Source organism: Scophthalmus maximus, chromosome 1 (genome assembly GCF_022379125.1).
Source record: "Scophthalmus maximus strain ysfricsl-2021 chromosome 1, ASM2237912v1, whole genome shotgun sequence".
Classification (NCBI taxonomy): domain Eukaryota; kingdom Metazoa; phylum Chordata; class Actinopteri; order Pleuronectiformes; family Scophthalmidae; genus Scophthalmus; species Scophthalmus maximus.
In genome coordinates, this window is record NC_061515.1 from 8,621,694 (window position 1) to 8,644,355 (window position 22,662).

Consider the following 22,662-nt stretch of genomic DNA (forward strand, 5'->3'; position numbering starts at 1 on the left):
AGCACTTTCTGCCCGTGCTTACTACTTTTAATAGTTTGCAAAGAGACTATGATGTTTATTTCTCATATCATACTGCATTTGTCATATTAGTTTTCATAAAAACAGGTTTGAGGTTCCAGACAAAATAATGTGAACAACAACTTAACTTAAATCAATACTATATAACATTCTTACTTGAACATGAATCCACTCCAGTTCATCAAGAAGTACAGACCAGGGGTTATATTTGAATAACATACTTTATACAAACAAAAATAAACAAAATATGTCACAAAACAAAGTATTGCACTTGGTATTTTCGTAATTACAGAGTGCCTAAAAGATAATTTTAAAAATTCTTAATGATGAACAGGAACTTTACCAAGTCCTGGTTTTATTGCTTAGTGGTACATTTGATGATATTTTACATTTTCTGTTGATGCTGTTTCACTCAGCACAGATAGATTGGCAGTACTGTGTTAAATTGCTAGCATTGCTGGTTGATTTCTACAGTGTGTTCCTGAACGTAGACAATATAGTGGTGAGTGTCATCGCCCTGAGTGAGGACCGTCAGAGCCTCCAGGCCGTGTGCATCCTCCACCACCATCACCTGGTCCCCAGTTAGATCCCCCTCTGCGTTCACCACCATCAGCTGGTTGCTGCAGTTATCGACTTCCTGCTCGTCTGCCACCTGCAACTTTGGCAACAACTCAACATCAATATTTTGTTTGACACCAGCCGTGATTTCCTGAGTGAGCGAGGTGATGATGTGTACTGTACCTGTTGTACGACAGTAACGGTGCCCGGAGCCATGGCGACCATGGAGGTGACGGCGTCGTGAGTCTCTGAACTGAACTCAGTGATTTGCTGGATATCAACTGAACAAAAAAGCCAGTGTGTTACATAGGGTAAACACTCAAGCACATTAGTAATGTACATAAATAGGGACAAATTATTATCTATAGAGAAAAAAAAACATTAAAGAGGTGCCTGGTCCGTGCAGGGTTACTTATGTACTATATGTTTGTCACTGTTGCTGTTGTTACCGTTGTCGTGCAGGGCTGCTACAGGTGTTTCTGTCAGCTGCTCTTCATCCTCCAGAGTCACATATTGGGCCTCTATTGCCTCCACCGCCTGGATATTTATAGAAATGGCAGATATTGTTTTATCCTAAAAACTCTGGCTTTTTGACAAATAAAAACAACTGGTACTTATAATATACTGTATGATAACATGGTGAAGCTAGCACTTTTTCTTGCTTCTCATATCTTGGTAGCAGGTTCACGATTACTAAATCAGAAATATAATTTTCAGGGATAAGAAAAATCAACCCAGACGCTTTTCCCCTCAGTGTCTAGTCTGTGTGTGTGTGTGTGTGTGTGTATTCTGTTTACCTCCCAAGAGTCCTCCACCACTTTCTGGCTGTGTTTGCTCTTCAGGTGGCGATTCATCTCCCACTTGGTGCGATAAACAAACTCACAATCAGGACACTTCTTTCCACCTGAACACAGAGACAGACGAAAGCTGAAAAACACTTCTTGTTCTGTAAAGACACTGTTTTATTTTCTGAGAAAAGCTCTCCGTGCCAATGAGAACAGTGTCTAAAGCTGCACACAAAGCAGAACATTACCCGGCAGTGACACAAATTAAGATATCACTTGAAACCCAGAGTAGAGCCATTTTATTACTTTCAAGAAAACGATGTTCTGAAATTGACAGTGGGAAAGAAAAGAGAGCAGACCTTGACGTTTCAGAGCCTCAGCATTAGGCAGTCCAGGTCCGGCATTCTCGTATTTCTGATCTGGGTGTTTCAAGCTGTAGTGTCGCTTCAGGGGACCAGCAAGGTTACAGGAGTAGTGGCAGTGGGCACAACGAAACGGCTAAATGGATAGATAGAAACACACACACACGAGTTAAAGCAAAATTAATTATCAGTCGGGACTGAATTTAACATTTTGTGAACCACCACCTTGAGCTTTATGACCTACTTGTACTATTATTTAATTTGGTTGAGAAAGTGGGTAGGAAATCTTTAGAACACTGTGAGTGAGACAAAATTGTTCATAGATTAAATTTTTAAAAATCACATCTAAAGCTTCTGCACATTACAAAAAAAACTACTACTAAAAATAATTATTTCAAAATAATGGCATATTTTATGGAAATAAACATCCAAGATGAATGAGGTTGGTAGGCAATTTCCTCATGTTAATATTTGATTAATTAATAGACATACAGTATAGTATAATGGTATATGTATATTAAGAGGCAATAAGGTGTTTGTGTGAGTGTGTGTGTGTGTGTTTGTGTATTCTGACCTTAAATTCAGCGTGTTGCTCCTTATGTCTGAGCAAGGAAGGTTTAGAGACTGAGGTAAAGTCACACTCCGAACATTTAAACCGATTCCCTGCACAAACAGAATTATCGCCCTTATTTTTAATCATCACCTCAGATTCCAATCGCAACATACAGTCCATAGTCAATCATAAAATAGATCATATAAATATACAAAATTAATGCATGGTGATTCAATTTGCAACAATGGCATAACAAAATACATCATCATCATCAGCGACACAGGAAAGTTCATGTACCTTCTTTTGTGTGGCTCTGTCTGTGGCTTTTCAGCGTGGCTTTAGATTTGAACTTTTTACCACACAGGTCACAGAGGTGAGGTCTATCTGTGTTGTGTCGATTCATATGAGTCTTCAGGTTACTCCTGCTGCGGCCTGCGTAGTCACACACACTACAGAGGTATGGCTTCAGACCTGAACAGATGGACACGTATACAAATACACACTTTATATTATAAGGTTTGCCGCAGCCCAGCACAGACAATACAATAGAAATAGAGAACAGCAGAAAAATGCTAAAAAGTGCCCTCCAATTCTTGAATATTTGAGATAATGCCATATGCACACAAGCAGACATTTTTGTTTGTTTGTGTTTTCATAACTTCACAAATTGACCAGCAGTACAATTCACTCAGACTAGTCCATCCTCCTGGCTCATGTGCTAGCCTTCCACCAAGTTTTACTGGAAATCTGTACTGATTTAAAGGACAGGCTTGGAATTGAGACACTGAGAGGAACGTAAACAGTTCAGTTGTGTTTTCGTCTCTGGATACATTTGTGAGTTCTTTACCAGGGTGGGACGTTTTGATGTGATGTTTTAGCCTCTGCTCTGTAAAGCTGAGCTGGCAGATAGGACAGGCCACACTCCTTCCCTGTAAATCAATCCCAATACAAAGACATCATGAGGTCATTTTTGCATTCCATAAAGAAACAATGACCAATGATATTCGGATAAATTAAATTTCATAGCAAAATCTAAATTTTATTTGATAGTAATTATGTAAAAATGACATTTAATCAGAGTTGGAATATTCTCCTAGTTTATGTTCACAGTCAAAGGATTATTAATTTTCCGTATCACCATGAATTTAAATGTTACCAAGACCAGCAACATACTTTCCACAAGTATGTTATGCTTACTGCAACTGCACTAGCGGTCTGTAAAAAAGGAATTCCCAACACTGAACAATATGAAACATATTGAGAATATGCTCAGGCTGGTTACCTGTTCCTGGTGCGTCCTCAGATGAGCTTGTAGTTTGTATTTGTCTGGTGTGGTGTATTTACAGCCGGGGTTAGAACAAGGCAGCAGCAAACCACTGTGCTTCTGGATCTGGTGCCGCTTTAAGGAGCTTTTGGTGATCGACGAGTAGCTACACTTTGTGCAGTAGTGCAAGTGCTCCTTGGTGTGGGTGCGTACGTGGACGTTATATTGAACCTTGTACCAGAACAGTTTACCTGTGCAGAAGAAAAAAAACAGGGAAAAGGCTTAGAAATGAATAACAAAATGAAGTATTAAGTGAAATTTCAAGTGAAATACAATAAAATACATGGCAAGACCAGTCTACTCGATAGGGTTTCATCAACTCACCACAGTATTGGCATTCCAGGTCTCCGTAAGTTTTCCTGAGCTTCTGGAAAGTGTCCACATTAAGGGGAGTCTTCTGAAGAGATGAGAACACCTGCTGGAAAGCACTTTGGCGGCCAATATCTGACTCCTGCCAGCAGAAAAACAAAGAACGAGTTGTCTGATGATATACAGGCCAAAACACTAATTAAAGAAAATAATCATCACATTAATCATTTGTGAAAACGACTGCAGCATTCACAAAAACTGTAATTATTGACCTTCTCTGAATGAGGAGTTTGGTCCTCTGCCCCTGGAGGTGATGATGACGAAGGTGTGTGCACGCCCAAATCGAGCGAGTTTTCATTTCCTGATGATGAAGTTGTTTTTGTGTTTTTGGCTGCGTGTGTATTTTCTCGAGTCTTATCCTCCAGGAGAGGGCAGTGGATGCTCTCTGGTGATAAAACAGTTGTGTTGTGTTTGAGCCTGCCTGTGTTTTCAGTTGCTGGGGTGCATGAGTCCACTGAGTTTGCCTGCGCTGGTTCTCCAGCTGTTGCTTTGTCCTGTACGTCATCAGGAGTTGAGGTTTCTATAGAAACCGTGTCTTGGGAACCTTGTGGTGCACATCCAATTTTTATCTCTCCTTCTTTCCGTCTCTCTCCTTCTGTGACCTGCACGCCTTCTGCACATTCACCCTGAGCTTTAGCTTCTTCCCTCTCATGTTCCCTCTCTTCCCCTCCGACACCATTTCTTTCACCCTCTTGCTCTGTCCCATGCTCTCCCCGTTTCCCTCTCTTTGTGTCCTCGCTTTCCTCATCCCCACACATGTCTCCTCCAGGCTGTATCAGGTAGTAGCTGTTATTGATACAGTCCGTGAAGGCCTGCTCCTGGTCACGTTCAGGGTGAGACTCTTTCAGGTGACTCCTTAGTCTCTGAGCGCTGACCAACTTCCCGTCACACACACAGCACACGTACAGGAAAAGGTGTTTCCTGACATGAGCAGCGAGGGCATCTATCTTGGTCGCAGCGTGGTCACAGAGCAGGCAGGCGAAGGGACGCTGAGGCCCGTGGACCAAGAGGTGGCGCTCCCGCTCGAGTTGGTTCTTGAAGCGTCGTTTACAGGTGGAACAGTGGTACAGGAGCTGTCTGAGGCCCTGACGAGTCTTTAACCTAGGAGAGATAAATGAATTAGAAAGGAAGGTGGGTAAGTTGGTCAAATAACAGATGGATTCATTTTTTTTTACAGAAGATTCTACCTCAGCTGCTGGTAGCTCTGGTAGACTGTAGGTTCTTTGAGGTTATGACGTTTCTCAATGTGTTTCAGCAAGTTCTTTACATCGGAGTACTTTTTCTCACAGAAGCTACAGTGCTGCTTCACCTTCAGGTGGACTCGCTCTATGTGGACCTGTGTTAGCAGAAACGCAAAACATTGACAGCGGCATCCAGGAAAACTGTGCAGGTTCATGCTCGGAAATACAGACTCTACATAGCAAAAAAGTCTGTCTGAATGGGAAAAACATACAAACTGTTTCTCACGGAACAAAAATCAAAGAGTGCAACCCTGCAACAAAATCACATGTATAAAAATACATCCACTGTTCCATCACAATTTAAAAGCCAGTGAACTGCTGTATTGCAGTATGAAGATTCTTGATAGCATACAGTAACCCTAATAAAAATAATTTAAATTGTATCTTCAAATGCACATGTTGATTCTGTTTAGACAAAAAAATACATACTACTACTACAACCACAACAACAACAACAGAAGAAGACGAATAAAGTAATAATAACACCTTGAGGTGTCCTGGGCTGAGGCAGTTGAAAGGACAGTGCTGACAGCTGAACTTCTCTCCTGTGTGTTTCCTCAGGTGAACATTCAGGTTGGCTTTGAGGGGAAAATTAAGTAAGTAGGTAAACAGTCTTTTTACAAATTTACAAATATTTTTAATGGCTGTGATTTTTTTCTTTGCTTGTGTTAGCCTTGATTTACCTTTGATGGCTGATGCATAGTCACAATGTGGACACTGGAACGGTTTCTCCTGGGTGTGTGTCCTGAGGTGGGCGACCAGCGAGTGTCTGAACTTAAAGATCTTATTGCAGAACTCACAGGTGAAGATCTTCAGCTGGCTCTGAAGTAAACTGGGAGAGGGGTGGCAGAGAGGTTGACAATATTATATTTTCCCATTGACCAAGATTACTGATTCTAGGTTGCAACTAGGCTTTTCACTTATCAACATGCAAACAAGCAATCAAAAAAAATAACTTTGAACTATTCTTGAAATAGGAAAAACATTTATTGTCTGTTGATAATCTATCAATTATGAAATAGTGACATCAAACAGTATTTAGCTTTCAGTTTACAGCTATACTTTATCTCCAGACGTAATCGTAACCACTGCACAATAAAATCATTGTTAATACATTCAATAAAAAATATTCATACAGTACTTTGAAGCATCTTGTTTGATAGAATATTCCTGGAAGCCTCTGTTGGCTGCTGCTGTGGTTGTTGTGAAGGTTGGGTTAGAACTAGGCGCAGAAAAAGAGATTTTTTTTTTTAATTAATCATGTATTACATTCAAAGAACTTTAGGAGAGCTGGGTATTTTCCATTATATTACCTGGGCTCCTGGTCCGTTTCAGGGTCACCTTCTGAGATTGTGGATTCACTTGCAAGGTCTTGTGACTGACTCTGGAAGACAACAGACTGCTGCATGACCAGAAACATTTAGTAAAAAACCTGTGTAATATTGGGATTCACAGATGAATAAAATATTATATTAGATAATAAGTCTCTTAGGACTGTAAAAAAAACACAACTAAATTTAATCACAGAATCAAAACATTTTAAACATTTAAAAAGTTTTTCTTTTACTTTTGGGCCGACATCCTAGTGTAAAAAAAATGGTGGACCCCCAAAACAACAGTTTAGAAATCTTCAAGATGGATATTCTGGGCTCACCTGAGGCTGAGTCTTGTTGGCTGTAGACTCTGTTTCTGCTAAACAGTCCTCTACTGGAACCATTTTAAAAACACCTGTTGAAATAAGGGTAACCATTAAACATGAGACATACTGCCTGACAAAAACTAGCACAAAAAGAACCCTTTGAGGCTAACCTGGAAGTGTTTCATCTTCTGTCAGAACAACGCTAATGACGGACTTCTTGTTTTCTGTTACTGGTGCTCCTTCTCTGGTTATGCGGCTTCGGTTGGTTCTCGTTGATCTCAAGCTGCCCATGTCTACAAGGAGAGAAAAGGTCAGGGTCAGATTGCTGGAAACGTAAAACTCAACCCAAAGACAGGGACAAAGAGAAACTACAAGCAGGTCTTAAACACACCCTTTTCTCTCGAAGTTTCTGGTCTCACTGTGTTTTGGTTCTTCTTGTTTGGGTCAGCATTCGCATGCTCCAAACTCCCAGAACCTTCAACTCCTGCTTCAGCAACGATCCTCCCTGAAAATTTTTGTACTTCCAATTAATCACAGCCACCCGAACTGCCAAGTACAATAAGTTTAATTTTTCTGTACTCTTTCTCAAAATCTGTACCGTAGTCAACACAGACATACTCAATGATCTGTAATCATAGCCAATGCTTCCACAAGTCAGCCCAACTAACTGTTCTTTGTAAGGTTCAATGGCACGTTAACTTTTCTGTCCCTGGTACTTATTTCACATTTCTGTGTTTGTCGTTTCACTCCTCACCATTGTCCTCTTCATCCTCCTCCGCCTCCTGCTCTCTCATACATATGTGTTTAAGGATCTGTCGTCTGTTGCTGAATGAGCGATGGCAGTCTCTACAATCAAGTCCCAAAATCCTATCGTGGCTCTCACCTAGCGAAAGATCACAAAAAAAAGAGTCAGAATGCAGAGGGCAGGAAAAACGTTTGTTTAGCATATATATAATGTGTGGATATTGTTTCTAATAAAATACATTAAATGGTTTAGTTTTTATTTCCAATTATCATCGCACAATATCCTTGTGTTTTTCTGAGCTGCAGTGATTGAATAAGACTGAGTTAAAGTGTCAACATTTTAACTACTTTTATTGATTAAATTTATTGTATGTATTTATGTATTGTTGTAAAATCTCCTGTTCCATCTATTGCATGAAAAAGACAGAATTATCGGATACATATGAATGATAACAGCACTACCTTCTATCGAGCTACTTTGTGAGTCTCCCTCCTTCTTGTTCCCTTCATCTTGTCTTTGAAAGTTATCCTCTAGAGAATGGGAAGAGTCAGCCTTGGACTTCTTTGTAGATCCTTTTGGTCGTCCTCGCTTCCGTTTCACCGGGCTCTCTGTGGGCCAAGAAAACAGCACAACACTTGGGGTTTCTTCATCTTTTTATCCTCATCGAGATTATGCAACAACCAATTATTTTCTGAGAAGCTAAAGCCTTATCTACTGTAGCTTCAGACTTGTGTCATAGAACTCCACTGTAATCCCTCAAAGACAAAGAAAAAAGGATAAGAGTTATAGGATTCCACAAATTATTTAAATGTAATGAACTGTATAGAATTTACTTTTCTGCTCTCATGAGTTGTTAATGTTTGCAATAGCTTTGCATTTTAATCATTTTGTAAATAACTTTGTCCAATGATATTGATAGGGACTCAAGTCAAGTTGTGGTACTGCTTTTGTTCTTGGACTGATAATCAAGTCAAATCATCTGCAAGTTAGTGAATGTATTAATAATGATTCTGACACATATTCTTGTACAAGTAGCAATGACACACCAATCAGACCTGCCAGCGTCTTCACAGGCTCTGATACAAGTGGTTGCAGTGCAATGATGATGTCATCAGAAGGCTCCTGCTGGGGATGCAGCTCGGAGCAATGGTCCAGCAGCAGAGAGCGACTGGGGGAGAAGAGGTTGCACAGCCGACACATGAACATGGAACCAGCTAGAAAGACAGGGACGAGGAAGGAGTAGGTTAAGAGAGGAAACAGAGTCATTTTAAACCTTAAAGAGAGAGGAAAAATGAAATAGATAAACATAATTTACTTTCCTCAGAACATGGAAGCAGACTTTTTAAGTTTGGGCTTCTTATACCTCATATTTACATGCACAAGTTCTATTGTCTATCCACCTGCAACATCCTGCAAGGAAAGTGAAAGCGGTCTTTCTTTGACATGACAGAAACTTCGGGCCTGATACATGACTGATGAGCAACAGCCTTTGTGTCACTACAGTGAAGTCTCAAGCATTAAAACAGGTTAAACTTGAATGCTGTTTGAAATGTCTGCTTCTTGTTTTCATTTCTGTAAAGGTAGATAATGCAGATAATGAGGGTTTGGGCTCTGATTACTTTCCTAAATTGTTGTTGTTGTTTGTTGTTTTTTTTGTCAAATTGTTTGGTCAATTGTTTGGTCAGGTCATAGCGCGAAGATTAATAAATTTAGAAGTTTATAAAACTGAAAAGTTGGAAATCTTCATGTTTAAGGGGCCATTAATGATTAATCATGTTTCCAGGTCACTCGTGGTGAGTTCAGCTTCAGTAATATACAGTAATATTTGGCAAATTATGAGTTTGCAAATTTCATTTTTTTTTCTCTTTTTCAGTAAACTAATCGGGGAAGGCTGAAAAGAGTAGCCTGTTTTTGAGGGCTTATTGGTGTGTATTTTTTTACATGCTGCCAATGATCTCTGTCACAGAAAACTTCCACTACTTATAATCTAATGGTCAAAGAGTCACCGAACACTTCAGTGCAGTTGTCCACAGTGTCCCACCAAACTCTGTAGACCTTTAGTACCTTCTTTTTGAAAAAGAAAAATCTGAAGATAATGTCCACGGTGTCAACAGAAAACACAAGACTGTGAAAATGAATGGGTTTTAAATGTAGACGCGTTCTGTTATTTTGATTTGGCCCAAGCGAAAATGCAGACCCGACAAACATATTCGAGTTGAAGCTAGCAAACATTCTTACCTGCTTTTTGCATATCCATTTCTCCAGCGCATGAATAACGAAATAAAACAAATTTATCGACGGATAAGAGCCGTCATAACACTTAATGACATCACTAATTTAGATTTAGAGCCTAATTTTAGATAACGTGCATAGAAAATTCTGTCGAATCTGCGACACCAGTCCCTCCAACCAGCGGAATTGGACAGGATCTGGTGTTGATGTACCAGACAGCGCCCCCTGTGGCGGGAGGACTGGATTGCGGCTTGTTTTGGAACTACAGCGACATCAGGAGGTGAGTTTTTCTCGAGGAAAATTCAACTTATCCTACAAAAATTTGAATTTGTTGTACATTGTTTCAAGTTGCACCAGGAAAGCTGTTGTAAAAACTATTACACTAACTCTCCGTATAGTGAATGTAAAGGGTAAACAGCTACATCATGGCTAAGAATTGTCTGATAAGTGAAACGTGTTTTTTTTTTAAATAAAAAGACAATGCACTGTTAATGTTACAGTTTACAGAGAGACAACAAATTACTGAAAAATATAAAAATGTGAAAAAGAAAATCCAATTTAAGTATATGCTTTATATTGTCATATAACAATGTTAATCAAATGCCAAGGCCCATCCACTGCATGCATGTTTTGTCATCAAGCTCACAGACTGGCTTTATGTGTGTATATAATTATAATATTGGCAACACTGTTTTTTATGCAGCTTAAGAAGTACTGAACCAACTGAGTTTTCAAAAAGCTGGCAAATGTTTTTTAAATGGTATTTTCATTTTGATTTTTGATTTTATGTTTTATATTTTTTTATAATTAAAGAATTACCCATACAAACGTTTGAAAAATGAATTCATGAACAGCTATTAACAACGACAAAACCTTTATTAAACAATTCAAGAATTTACAGACATACAAACATTTACAGCATTTGTTTTCACATTTTAAAAAGTGTCTGAGTCCCAATGAGCAACAACAGCTAAAGGCAACCAAACACACACACACACACACACACACACACACACACACACACACACACACACACACACACACACACACACACGGTGTAGACCAGTCTGTAAAAGTTGTCGACCTCTTTACTTTAGATTACACCTTCTGCTCTCATTTCTTTCACACAAATTGTTTTTCCGGTTGTAGATGTTATTAATAACACATGATAAGGTGACTATCATAAGCAACCTAATACATAAAAAGTGCATGCTCTAATATCAGCAAATGAACCACACAATCAATTCTGAATTAAAAATGAAACAAGTGTCAGGAGCAGTTGTCTACATCAGCCAAAATAAGGAAATTCCACTTCACAAGAAAAATGTGTCAGATACTGTAACCAAGTGTAAAAGATGTGAAAATGCACGGCAACGTTTGTGATAGAATTAGACCAATATTTCATTTATCCACAAACATAGCAGGCCAACATTGGCTTGGGATTCAACTGAGAGCTTGACCATTAAGTGTCATCAACTGGTGGTGTGACAGACACTCCTCCCACATTTGTAAAAAATATTTGTAATACCAGAAATTATTTAATATTATTTTGCACAGTCACTGACTGGGAGGAGTGGTTCACCCTGCTTTATAGAAGGAAAGTTGTAATTAGAAAATTCCTCATCTAATATTATTTACATCTTGTTCACAGGATTTTAGAATTCATGTAATGAAGGATTACAGTAGATTTTTCAACATTTCTTATTTATAAAACACATATGTACTACATAATCTCATGTGAAATCAGTGGCTGCTTACCAATATGTTTCCTTCTGTGGGTGTCAGTAAACAGAGCATAACATGCAATACACACACAGATATGTAAACAAATTATTGGAGCACAGTGTATGATGTAATATTAAAACAGTGACTGTGACAAAACCAAATAAAGGGTTTATGATTGTCAAAATTCTCCATGTGCTGCAGCCTTGTAGCAGTTGAATTTCCTACTGACTGTAGACGAATGGATGAAAATTAGCCCTTATATCTCCAGTTACACCGAGAACGAACGTCAACTGGAACAATGTAAGAGAGAATCTACCGAGATAAAAAAGAGCGAGCTGATAAGGTGATCTTATTCTTGTGTTTCAGTGTTTCAACATTTAGTGTGCCAAAATAATTAAAAAATGGTAACTGAGAAGCAATCTCAAAGAAAAATAAATACTGCATTTAATTACATTCCTTGAACATGGTTATATTTAAACATATTGAACATCTGTACAAAGCTTTTAAAGGCTGAAAGCATCAGGTTTCTATAGTAAATCAGTCCTGCACCAAATCAGTTCAGGTGTCCCCATGGGCCCACACCATGGATTTGATTTCTTGAAACAATTTAATGTGATTGAAACACCTCCACACATTTCCCCTGACCCAACGTTGTGTATTTTACAGAACAATCTAATGATGCAGATATGCGTCCACAATTAGCTACAAAACTTATATTTTTTGGGGGATTTTCCATCCCACATCTCTTTTCCATCATTCTTCACTGAGAATTATATAATACAGCAACATGCAATGGATTAAACTTTAAAGACATGTAATCATTACAAACAAGGGAACAAAGGAAGGTTCTGATCAAATTACGGTAAAAACATTCAGAAATTCCCAGACTAATGGGCTAATGATGTGGGGGAGCCAAGGCTTATGGTTGGATTCCTGAGAACCGAAACGTGTGTGTGTGTGTGTGTGTGTGTGTGTGTGTGTGTGTGTGTGTGTGTGTGCACGCGCGCAAGCGTTTGTGTGTTAGTGTGTGTGTGTTCACATGGTGCAACACTTGTTCTTGTGTGTGTGAGAGTCTTTGAAGCGGAGTCTCTGCTTGGATCGATATTTCTCCAGGTAGGTTAGCTGTTTGCTGTTGATGGCTCCACGACGCTTCCTGAAATATACAAACACAAAAACATGGGAAGTCAGTGGTGAAAGTGAAATCATTTAAAATGCAGCTTTCAGTGTTTTTGAACACAATGACTATGAAAAGCTTGTGGACTTCCTGTCCCTTATTGTACAATCCAGTTGATTTTTTTCAATTCCATCTCCATCTGATCTCTGTATCTACAGCTCCTCCTGTGTTTGTTTACATTTATCATATCATATAAGCCTCACATTGTCACATGGAGTAAAACATAGAGGCTATTCATACACACAAATGATCTTATGATGTTCTAACTGCGTGAGGATGAATACACAGGATGTGGTACAGAGATGCACTTACTGCCTGATAAGTTGAATGGCATCTTCATACTTCATCCCGCTCTCTATCAGAGCCAGAGCAACCAGCACAGGAGCCCTGTATACATGACACAAAACACACAAACACACAGAGTCGCGTGTTTCTGTTTAGTCTGATGTCACAAAAAATAACACTAGTTTGTTTGTCTGTAGAGATCGACTGATGAGGTAACAGCTATTGGTTTGTTTTTGAGGATTAGAGACTTTCAGGTTTTGTCTGGGTTTTGTTTGTGATATGAAATCAGTGTATCTGGTCATTTCATAATCATCATTTCTTTTACCTTTTTCTTTCTTTACTGAAAGGATTAGTTATTCCCTTATCTTTCTTTCTCTCTCTCTCTCTGTGTGTGTGTGTATTTTTCTTGCTGTGCATCTCACCGTCCCAGTCCAGCCACACAGTGAACAGCCACGCAGCATCCCGGATCCTCCTGAAAATTCTTCTTCAGCAGACTCAACCAATCATCAACAAGCTTACTCGGGGGTGGGGCTCCATCATCGAAGGGCCAATCCTGAGCGAGAAGCAGAACACTCACTCACTTCCTGCACTTTACACCTTGCCACTGGATGACTGATTTAGAGCCTAAATGGTGTGTTTGTGTGTTGTATCCTCACCACCACGGTAATGCCCTCTTTCTCGAGCGGCGTTTTGTCATAAGTGATGTCACACACGCGAACCACAGTTGTGGCACCAAACCGCTTCAGGTCCTGGCAGGAGGCAACAGTGACAGAAGAAGATTTTCACAACAAATATGCATGTGTATCTTGTCTGTATGAAGCTCTGTGTCCTGATGGCAGTTTCTCACATGCGGCTTACCTCTATGAAGGAGCTGAGGGTGCTGTCTGTGGGGTTGTGTGTTATGAGGAATCTCATGTTCTTGTGGCACAGTTCCACTGGAGCTGGACGGTTCATGGTGGCCATTGTGACCTTTGACCACCCAGGATGACCTCTGACCCTTATCTGTTTGCAGTAAATTATAAGCTCAGTGTCAGTGGGATATGTAGGCTATGGTTTATAGCTTCAAATGAGTATGATTTCAAATATATGATCTATATTTGGAACATATTTGGAAGCCTGTTAGATACATGAAAAAAGCAATTAAAAAATACCCATACGATCTTTAAAAGGAAATGCAACAGAGTGTCATTACAAAATGTATCTCAAACTTTAAATGTGTTTTTCATGATTCTATGATCACATGACTATTCAAAGATTTGTCTTGATTGTTGTCCACAAAGTATCCATCACTTTATATTGGATTGAACTAATTATCTAAAACATCATAGAAGAGAATAGGCCTCTGCCCAAGCATCATGTCTGGGACTTGAACTGAACTTGACCTTGAACTAGCCAGAGTTTATACTATCAGTTAGACCTGTGCGTTTCCTTAAAGGGCGCTGTGAAAGGGCCTATAGTTAATCAATGAATAACAAGAAGTTAGAGGCTAGTGAGGGGACATTATTGATCTACAAATCTGCTCCACACCCATGACAGGCCTGACAGCTGTTTTCACTATTTGATTGATGGACGTCTTGATGACTTTATACAGACCGTGCTTGACTGACATCTTTCTCATGACGCTGAGACGAACAATCATTTTAGTCAGAATAACTGAAAACTCACATTTTGTTAAGAACAACATTCTGTTGTTGGATCTGTCACTAACTTCTTATGGCCGTCAAGTCAGATTTCATGACCCCTCGAGTGTTTACTACTACAGGATCAATGGATTATGTTCATTGCCTTTTTTTTCTTCCTTTTCATCCAATGTTGGTTGTAGAATTTTATGTATGTATGCCTGAATGTATGAACTATCTTTGTCATGCGGCGTTTTTTGCCCATTGTGTAAACCACCATGTGCTTGGCATGTATAGCCAAAGTCAAAATTCCATGCAAGTGGATAATAAAGATGTTTTTATGTTCCATAAAAGAGATGTGAATGCATTTTAAGACGGAATTTTAATATCAGTAATCTCGATTTAGACCTGCATCACATTTCCCTAAGGTGTACACAGCTACATTTTCACACTAATAAGAAGTATTTGGGAGATATCATTGTCCTCACAGGGAAGTAAACAAATGGGGGAGGGCACACCCCCAATTAAATGTGTGGAATGCCAGAACAAGTTTGTTAAGTGCAGGAGTTAAATAAAAAAGGTGTTACATCCATCAGTTACTCCTCACCTTTAGCTCCAGCTGTTAAATCTTCTTTAACTTCTTCTTATGTTGGGCTTCCAGGTGATTCTGGATTTCCTGTCTGTTGTGGAACTTTCCCGTTTACAGTCGTTAAAGTTATTCCCCCAATTCCGAGGTCCGGTTGTCTTGACTCTTTTACACCGTCAGTTGACTGTATAGTCCAACAGGATACAGTTTGTCAGTTCTCCCTGTGTCCCTCTATTTGGTTCTTATCTTTCTGATTGTCCAGTCTTCCTCTCTTTCTCTCGGTTTGTCTTCCTCAGTAAGTCTCTCTCTGTCCTCCTCTCTCTCCAGATGTCGTCCGGTGTGCGAGACTCCACTTGTTACCCCATGAGCTGGCTGGTTCAGAGGGCAACGGCCAATGGTCTCTCGGGGTTCAGGGCCTCAGGACGGCATAATGCAGCTTCATCCCACATCGGGTCTAAATGTGTTGGGCGTGGCAGTAGTCACCACTCCGCCGCACAAACTCCATCAACCAGCAATTCTGAAGTAATAAACGTACAGAAAAATAAACTGGTCAAACATTCAACTTCCAGAGTCACGAAGTAAGTCACAAATACGATTTCAGTAATTCAGCAGGACCACATTACGTTGCCATGCAATTATAGTTACAGCTATTTAAAGGCCAAGTGGATGCCATCTAACAGGCAAAAGTATTGATGAACACGCAAGTGCACAAATGAACATATACACATTTACAGATTTAATACTTTTATTACTTTTTATTCCTCAGCAGAAGAGGTAGGCTACCTCCAGACACCAAGAGCAATAGACATAGCTATTACATACATGTTCAGGATTTGCTGGGTGAAATGGTACCTCAACTCTTTTATTTGACAACGCTTTAATTCATGAAAATGTATTGATTTTTTATAAGACCAGTGATATTTGAAGGAATGGATTCTGATTTGTTTGAGCAGAATTATTCAGAATTATCTTTGGGCCAATGCAAACAACGTGAACAAAAGAATGTACAAAAGTGTTGCGTATGAAATGGATAAGAAAGCCGGGCTACAGATGACAAGAGCTAGAAAATCTAATATATGATGCCTTTCACGAAATCAGAAAAAAAATTGTATTAGATTAGCCTGCACAATATCACCAAAATTAAATTTGGTCTGAGGAAGAAAATGAGAGCAAAATCTAAAAAGCAAATGTTTCATTTGATTTTACCGAGACTTGGTGGATTGTGTCTTTTTTGTGGCTGAAGGAGCTTATTGCCTTTATCCCACCTGAAGCCTGCATGCCCTGTTGGTTCAATGTATTTGTAGAACATTCACATCTGCTCCATTCATTACAAAGCAGTGAAATAATGAGGAATGGGCCCTTTTGTGGAATTATGATGTACTTTCCTCAAAAGTTACGCAAAATAAGCCTGATAAGCGAGAAATATAATATCCCCCAAGAAAATACAAACAAAGGTTAGTTGTGTTGTCCCTCATGATTGGCTGAGACAAAAAAAATGCAAACTGCCACTGTAATTCTTGTTTATTTTCCGATTTAGTAATACTTCTATAATATCTGAGATCAAATATATAATGTATATTTAGGACAGCGAAGAAGCGAAGGGAAGGTGCTGTAACCCTCCACCCTCTCACTCACACACCCAAACATTCAGACACACAACTAGGGAAAGCACAGAGGTAATCTGGGTAATCTGTGGTCACCTCTTCACCCAAGCTTTGACAAAACGCACACACACACACACACACACACACACACACACACACACACACACACACAAAATGCGCATGCCAACTTACTCACTCTTCTGGAAGACTGTAGTCTATTCCAGGTTGTTGACTATCTATAATAAGGAACTTATCCGAATTAACACTAATCAGGATAGATAAAAGAACATTTAGTTTCCTTCACTGAGATTTACAGAGATGTTGTTTCTGTTTATTGTTGGGGGGGTTAAGCCTCACGGGTCACAAGCACAACAAAATGAAAACTGAGACACACAGGATAAAAACTCATTTGAAATACACAGAGCAGAAAGCCCGGGGGGGCACTGTCACTGAAACCGATAGGCAGACCGGGTATTAAAAGGATTTGAAAGTAGTATTCAAACAAAGAACTAGGGAAAGACCAATTGTAATCTATATTCTTGGTAACATAAATCCAATAAAAAAAAACTGGCATTTAGCTTTCATTTTAAAATGGAGTGACTTGATATTAAAAAAACAAACAAAAAGGAAACAAAAGCGTGTGCCATAGTCATGGAATGGCTAGACAGCAGCATTCATTCCAATTTAAACTGTAAATCCCATCAGCCCTGTTGCCTTGGAGCGCAGTTTGGTTTCATAAAAACAGGTGCGTCCCCAGTTGGTCGTCTGACTACCTGACTGTTTCCCGGTCACAAGCTGGGTTAGGACCCGAAGAAGTTAAACATGGATCTCAATGTTATTTCTATTGCCAGACATCACCTGTAGTGTAAGGGTGAAATAAGCACAGTAAGCGTGTTAGTGGCATGGACAGCGACATGGACGGGTTAGTAGTAGCCTCGAATAGGTCCTGTTAATCCTGTTACGGCACTTTCACCTCTACTGCCTTCTAGTAAAAGGTCTTTTTCTCTTGCAGCTCCAATCACAAGTCACTCTGGAAAAAGAGCGTAGAAATGCCTGACTTTCGACGTAGTTCTGCAAAGCTATCCAGCCTCCAACCCCCTCTTACCTCGGTGGGCAGCTTGGCTGCTGAACAGGGAAATCCACACACCACTGACTGGCAGTTCCACCCAAGTCCTGCAAGCGTACAACAGTGTAGTGCTGACATTCAACCAGCTGACTGCCTGTAAAAGTCAACCCCTGTAGACACGGAAGACCTGCAGCTGTATTTATAGCTGTATCTACACTGGCAGCTGAATCCGTGACCCATCCAATTTTTGGTGGAAACTGCCGTGTCCAATGCCAGGGCACCCCTGTCCTCCTGCTCTCGACGGACGCGCTGCCAGTGAAGTTCTGCGATTCTGCTGCAGTGGAAATGTAAAGTCTATGTAAATTCTCTGCGACCACACGGTTGCCTGTCAGGTTTAGTGTTCTCAAAAGCTACAGAACCTGTTGTAGAAGGGCCCCATGCTGGCTTTGTGTCAGCATCAGGAACCCTTTGCCAAATGTGATGTCATTTTTTTTTACAGCCACAGAAACCGAATGTACTGAATGTGTGTCCTTACCAGTTAGCTCTTCAATGTCATCCCCAAACCCAGAACAAACATCACTTCCTCTGCCCTCTATGCCACAGTAAAGTCCACCTGCGTTCAGTCTTGTTCTGCGTCTGGGAGCTGAGATATCTGGGAGCCAAAGCAGAAAGTCTTTCTTGCAACAACCTGTAGCTCTGCCCCGCTGTCACACACCGAACTACCTCACCCTTAACCCTCCATGCCTCTCTCTCTCTCTCTCTCTCTCTCTCTCTCTCTCTCTCTCTCTCTCTCTCTCTCTCTCTCGAGTGTACAGTATGTTCCAGTCTGTAGCTCTACCTTGCTGTGGCAGTGCTGTGTAGGGCTGAGGATCTGCTGTGAGCTGGTCTAATCAGGCTGAGCAGCCATCTGACCCTGACAGCCCTGTCACCACCAGAACACTCTACAGCTAATGCTCTTACAGAGAGAGAGAGAGAGAGATAGAGGAGAAGAGCCTCACTCCCTCTCTGCCTCCTCTTCCTCCTCTTCATCATCCACTCTTCTCTCCCCCCCCCCCCTTCCAGCAGGCACTTGGTGGGGAAGTCAGAGGTGCTGTTCCCTCCTCCTCCTCCTCCTCCTCCTCCACTCTCCTCACCCCTTCCTATAGGCCGATGATTACAAGGTCTAATCACGGAAGTCCATTGTCTCACAAGTAATTCAGTTCACAGTGGAATGAACGAATGCATAGTACTGGTTTTGTTCATAATCTCTTTGTTAAACTTGAAACATGAACATTTCCTTCTATGACACTTCTGCCTGGACCTTCTCTTGTTTTCCTTGCCTCCTCACCCCCCCCCCCCCCCCCCCCCCCCCCTTCCCCTCCCTGAGAGACTAAAAATAGATGGTCCTCTGAGCTACCAGACAGATTGGACAAGTCAAACGTTTCAGCCTCAGTTCATGGAATTAACTTTCTCTGTGACGGACAACCAGTACCAGATTCTTTGTTTTGCTGCAGCCGACACTGAGTAAATCCACTGACCCATCAGTCACTGTGTTCATCCAAAAACAAAATAAAATAAAAATGAAATGACAGATCACATATTCTAAACCAATTGACATTGTGGCAAATTTTTCTATGAATCCATGCAGCCGTTTTTTTTTTTCTTTCGTTTTTACGATTCACGTTGAAGTTATCTTTATCTCGTGTGTTTACACGGGTTATGGTATGTGTATTTGCGTCCAGAGAGTCACAAGGCAGTCACAGGCACAGACCCTTAATAGCAGAACACGCAGGCGCCTCACCTGACCATCAATCACATAACATGACTGGTCACCTTTGCGTACAGCTTTTAAAAAATAAATCACATAACGCAAAACACATCTTACTGACTAAAATTAGCTGCAGCAATATTTGAACACTTTCCAATGCATCACATGATGGTGCGTGCTGCTTTAACTGAAGTAACTTTCAGTGTGTGTTTGTGTTGTCGGGGGTTGGACCTGTGTCCGCTGCCTGCATTGTGGTGTCAAATGTTTGGCTACTGCATCTGCCAAAGTTATCTCACTGATTTTCATTGTGGTGACCCATCATCGTTTTTTTTTAATGGTGATAACAAGCATAAATATAGACACAAGTGGTGATTATCAGGTTCCAAACACAAAGTGACAGATAAAGACCTCCAGAGAGAAGAAGAATAAAGAAATGAACAGTTTGATAGAGACAGTAACATGGGCGGAGAGACATGTGCTTTCTAACAGTTGAGACCATAGATGTTGAGCTATTGGGTTATAGATACGATCGTAGATAACTGAGGCTTTAATAGTGAAATTATCATAAAACAACACATTAAAAAGTATCATACAAAAACATACAAACATGCATAAACAAACACACAAACTCAGTAAAACACCAAAAGCTCACCCAACAGAAGTAAAAGCTTTCAGTTAAAAAGAAAATAGTGTTTTGGACCCTTAAAAAGCATCAAAATGTCACCATTTATTACTGATTTTTGTGTTTCTAATAAAATACTACTCCACCTATTATCATTGTTTTCCATATCTCATACTGTCATGTTCCTTTCAAGGCCTAATCTATCTGATCCTGCTGAGAACCAGTCAGGTCCGTGTTGTTGACTATCTGTTTTGATGCTACAAATGGCAGTGCGCTGGCCTCAACATGGTTGCTGCAATGGCTTCTGGAAATGTGAGCTGACACCTTGTAGGTCAACCTTCAGCTGGCAGTCTTGTGCTCTTAGAGCGGCCTAAAGGACACGTTGGACGTAGCCTGTGGACGCATGCAAGCAATGGAATGACCTGCAAAGACTTCAGCATTGAACCCTTTCTACCGCAGCTCTTAGGAAATGCCAAGGAAGCGCTCAGGCCCTTTTTTTAAAAACCAAACATTGCTGATGGTGGTGAACATGATAATTATGAATCATTCTGTTCAGGCTTTCCTGCCAGAGTCAGACTAACATATGACAATAGCCATTTACCCTTCACTTGATCTTGAGTCAGGCCAAACTCATCCTTCACCTCATTTCTTGTCATGTGTGTGTGTGTGTGTGTGTGTGTTCGTGTGTGTGTGTGTGTGGGTGTGTGTTTGTGTGTGTTTGTGTGTGTGTGTGTGTGTGTGTGTGTTTGTATGTGTGTGTGTGCGTGTGTGTGTGTGTATGTGTGTGTCTGTGTGTGTGTGTGTGTGTGTGTGTGTGTGTTTGTATGTGTGTGTGTGTGCGTGTGTGTGTGTGTGCGTGTGTTTGTATGTGTGCGTGTGTGTGTGTGTATGTGTGTGTCTGTGTGTGTGTGTGTGTGTGTAGGTGTTAATGTGAGTGAGGTTTTCAATTTCAAAAGAAGAATGTGTTGCCTTTGGACCAGGTGAACAAGTAGAATCATTTACTGTTCCCCTGTCCAGAATGAGAACTAATGGCAGCGGCCCAGCCTACTGGTATTTTACTAGTATTTAAGTAATTATCTTATGAATAAATATCAGTGTTTATGACATTAATTCCATGAGAAGCGACATGTGCTGCAGGCAAAATCTGATCTGGTTGCTGGAGAATGTCTCTTTCTAAATAAACACAAATGTAGAGACTTAAACGCACCATTGTTTTGTAGGTTTTGTGTGTTTCTTGGTTAATTGTTCCTCACAAGATGGAGTAAATGTTGATGTTGTAGAACGAGGTTCTTCTTGGTAAGCTATTCTTGGAATTATGCAATGACTGGTGCTATTTAAATCTCCTACCACCTCAATGGAGGAGCGCTAATCTGGCTCAGTACTGTCTCGTCTCCCTGTTATTTTTGTGCCTGAATACAAACATGGCCTCCAGTTTGAAAAAAAAAGTGTGTGTGTGTGTGTGTGTGTGGCTGAACAACTCACCAGTTGTTCAGCCAGGCAAGTTACCAATGTTGTAGGCAGCTACAACTGTGACTACTACTACTAGTATTTGTACAAATAAAAGTAATGGCTTTTATATTGCAAAATAATCACAATTTAAAAATGTCTCGTTAATAGCCCATATTGTATCCGCAAACTACTCAGGGATGAGGTAAATCTTTCATAAATCCACATGCTGACTGACAATTGACTTCTTGTTTGGTTTTATGTCATTCATTCCAGATGAATGAATAAAGTGGGAGCGCAGACGAGTGTAATTTACACTCATTTACCATGTTGATATATACAATTACGCAGTGCATCCCCTCCCTTGAAAGAGTTTGTAATTCTGTCTCTCGGGCTCACTACTCAGCAGCAGTGTGAAATACTATGTAATTCCCAAAGCAACCAGGAAGAAACTGGATATGAATGGGAAGCGCAGTCACTCCAAACCAGTTTTATCTACCACAAGCTGACATTCAGCGTTTCACACATGACTCAGAAATATTAATGACCTCTTAACGGCACATAATCACACAATGGCAGATTTCAGTGTTATACGTACGTTTAGTGGATGTCATGTTTCAACAGGTGAGTCACTATGCTGGAAAGACCAGGCTTCTCATTGGCCAGAAGTAAGCTCTGTGGTGGATTAGGCAATCTTCCAAGGGCTTCCTGTTTTGAGACACGCTATTATCTCCAGTATGACTAAATTACTGCCAATGTTATATTTGACATTTCAGTTTTGGTTGGCTGCAAAAGTCCAGATGGATCATTTGATTCAATCAAACTAGCATGATACGATACAACGTGATACAATTCATTTTGATATGATATTTGATTTATTTGTAATTATAATGGGAGTGGCGGTCCCAAAGATGGGGCTAGGGAGCACCTGAGATGATCAAAAGACCAATCTGACGAAATGA

The 22,662-nt window shown here is 40.3% G+C and overlaps 2 protein-coding genes across 10 annotated transcripts; both read right to left on the reverse strand.

Moving 5' to 3' along the window:
- Positions 1 to 220: 220 nt before the first annotated feature.
- LOC118312930 (zinc finger protein ZFAT) lies at positions 221 to 10,026 on the reverse strand. Of its 7 annotated transcripts, none has more exons than XM_035638313.2 (23): positions 9,833 to 10,026; positions 8,650 to 8,808; positions 8,056 to 8,202; positions 7,604 to 7,732; positions 7,241 to 7,354; positions 7,020 to 7,142; positions 6,865 to 6,938; positions 6,524 to 6,612; positions 6,352 to 6,432; positions 5,894 to 6,042; positions 5,697 to 5,788; positions 5,157 to 5,305; positions 4,182 to 5,070; positions 3,925 to 4,051; positions 3,559 to 3,791; positions 3,124 to 3,205; positions 2,574 to 2,747; positions 2,298 to 2,386; positions 1,721 to 1,859; positions 1,374 to 1,480; positions 1,026 to 1,113; positions 760 to 857; positions 221 to 676 (listed from the first exon to the last, which is right to left on the reverse strand). In XM_035638313.2, exons 1-23 carry the CDS (start codon positions 9,849 to 9,851, stop codon positions 467 to 469), a joined length of 3,561 nt encoding a protein of 1,186 aa, XP_035494206.2. In that variant the 5' UTR covers positions 9,852 to 10,026; the 3' UTR covers positions 221 to 466. The 7 variants fall into 7 exon arrangements, 6 of the variants coding, with proteins under 6 accessions (XP_035494206.2, XP_035494290.2, XP_035494034.2 ...); XM_035638397.2 differs by having other exon boundaries at positions 6,524 to 6,594; positions 8,641 to 8,808; XM_035638141.2 differs by having other exon boundaries at positions 6,524 to 6,609; positions 8,641 to 8,808.
- A 657-nt stretch (positions 10,027 to 10,683) lies between these two features.
- Positions 10,684 to 18,839, reverse strand: LOC118313009 (protein tyrosine phosphatase type IVA 3). Of its 3 annotated transcripts, none has more exons than XM_035638188.2 (7): positions 18,724 to 18,839; positions 15,237 to 15,732; positions 13,869 to 14,012; positions 13,667 to 13,759; positions 13,433 to 13,563; positions 13,038 to 13,112; positions 10,684 to 12,704 (listed from the first exon to the last, which is right to left on the reverse strand). In XM_035638188.2, exons 3-7 carry the CDS (start codon positions 13,971 to 13,973, stop codon positions 12,587 to 12,589), a joined length of 522 nt encoding a protein of 173 aa, XP_035494081.1. In that variant the 5' UTR covers positions 13,974 to 14,012; positions 15,237 to 15,732; positions 18,724 to 18,839; the 3' UTR covers positions 10,684 to 12,586. The 3 variants fall into 3 exon arrangements, with proteins under 3 accessions (XP_035494081.1, XP_035494063.1, XP_035494072.1); XM_035638170.2 differs by lacking the exon at positions 18,724 to 18,839 and adding an exon at positions 18,421 to 18,677; XM_035638179.2 differs by lacking the exon at positions 18,724 to 18,839 and adding an exon at positions 17,925 to 18,296.
- Positions 18,840 to 22,662: the final 3,823 nt, after the last annotated feature.

Coding starts and splice junctions, on each gene's coding strand:
- LOC118312930 (XM_035638058.2), bottom strand. Junction 2,748..3,123: donor CATCAAAACGTCCCACCCTG/GTAAAGAACTCA, acceptor CCATCTGTTCAG/GTCTGAAGCCATACCTCTGT. Junction 2,387..2,573: donor ACAGAGCCACACAAAAGAAG/GTACATGAACTT, acceptor CTGTTTGTGCAG/GGAATCGGTTTAAATGTTCG.
- LOC118313009 (XM_035638188.2), bottom strand. CDS start 13,973: ATGGCCACCATGAACCGTCCAGCTCCAGTGGAACTGTGCCACAAGAAC. Junction 13,113..13,432: donor TGTGTGGCTGGACTGGGACG/GTGAGATGCACA, acceptor TCATGTATACAG/GGCTCCTGTGCTGGTTGCTC. Junction 12,705..13,037: donor GCCATTCAACTTATCAGGCA/GTAAGTGCATCT, acceptor TGTATATTTCAG/GAAGCGTCGTGGAGCCATCA.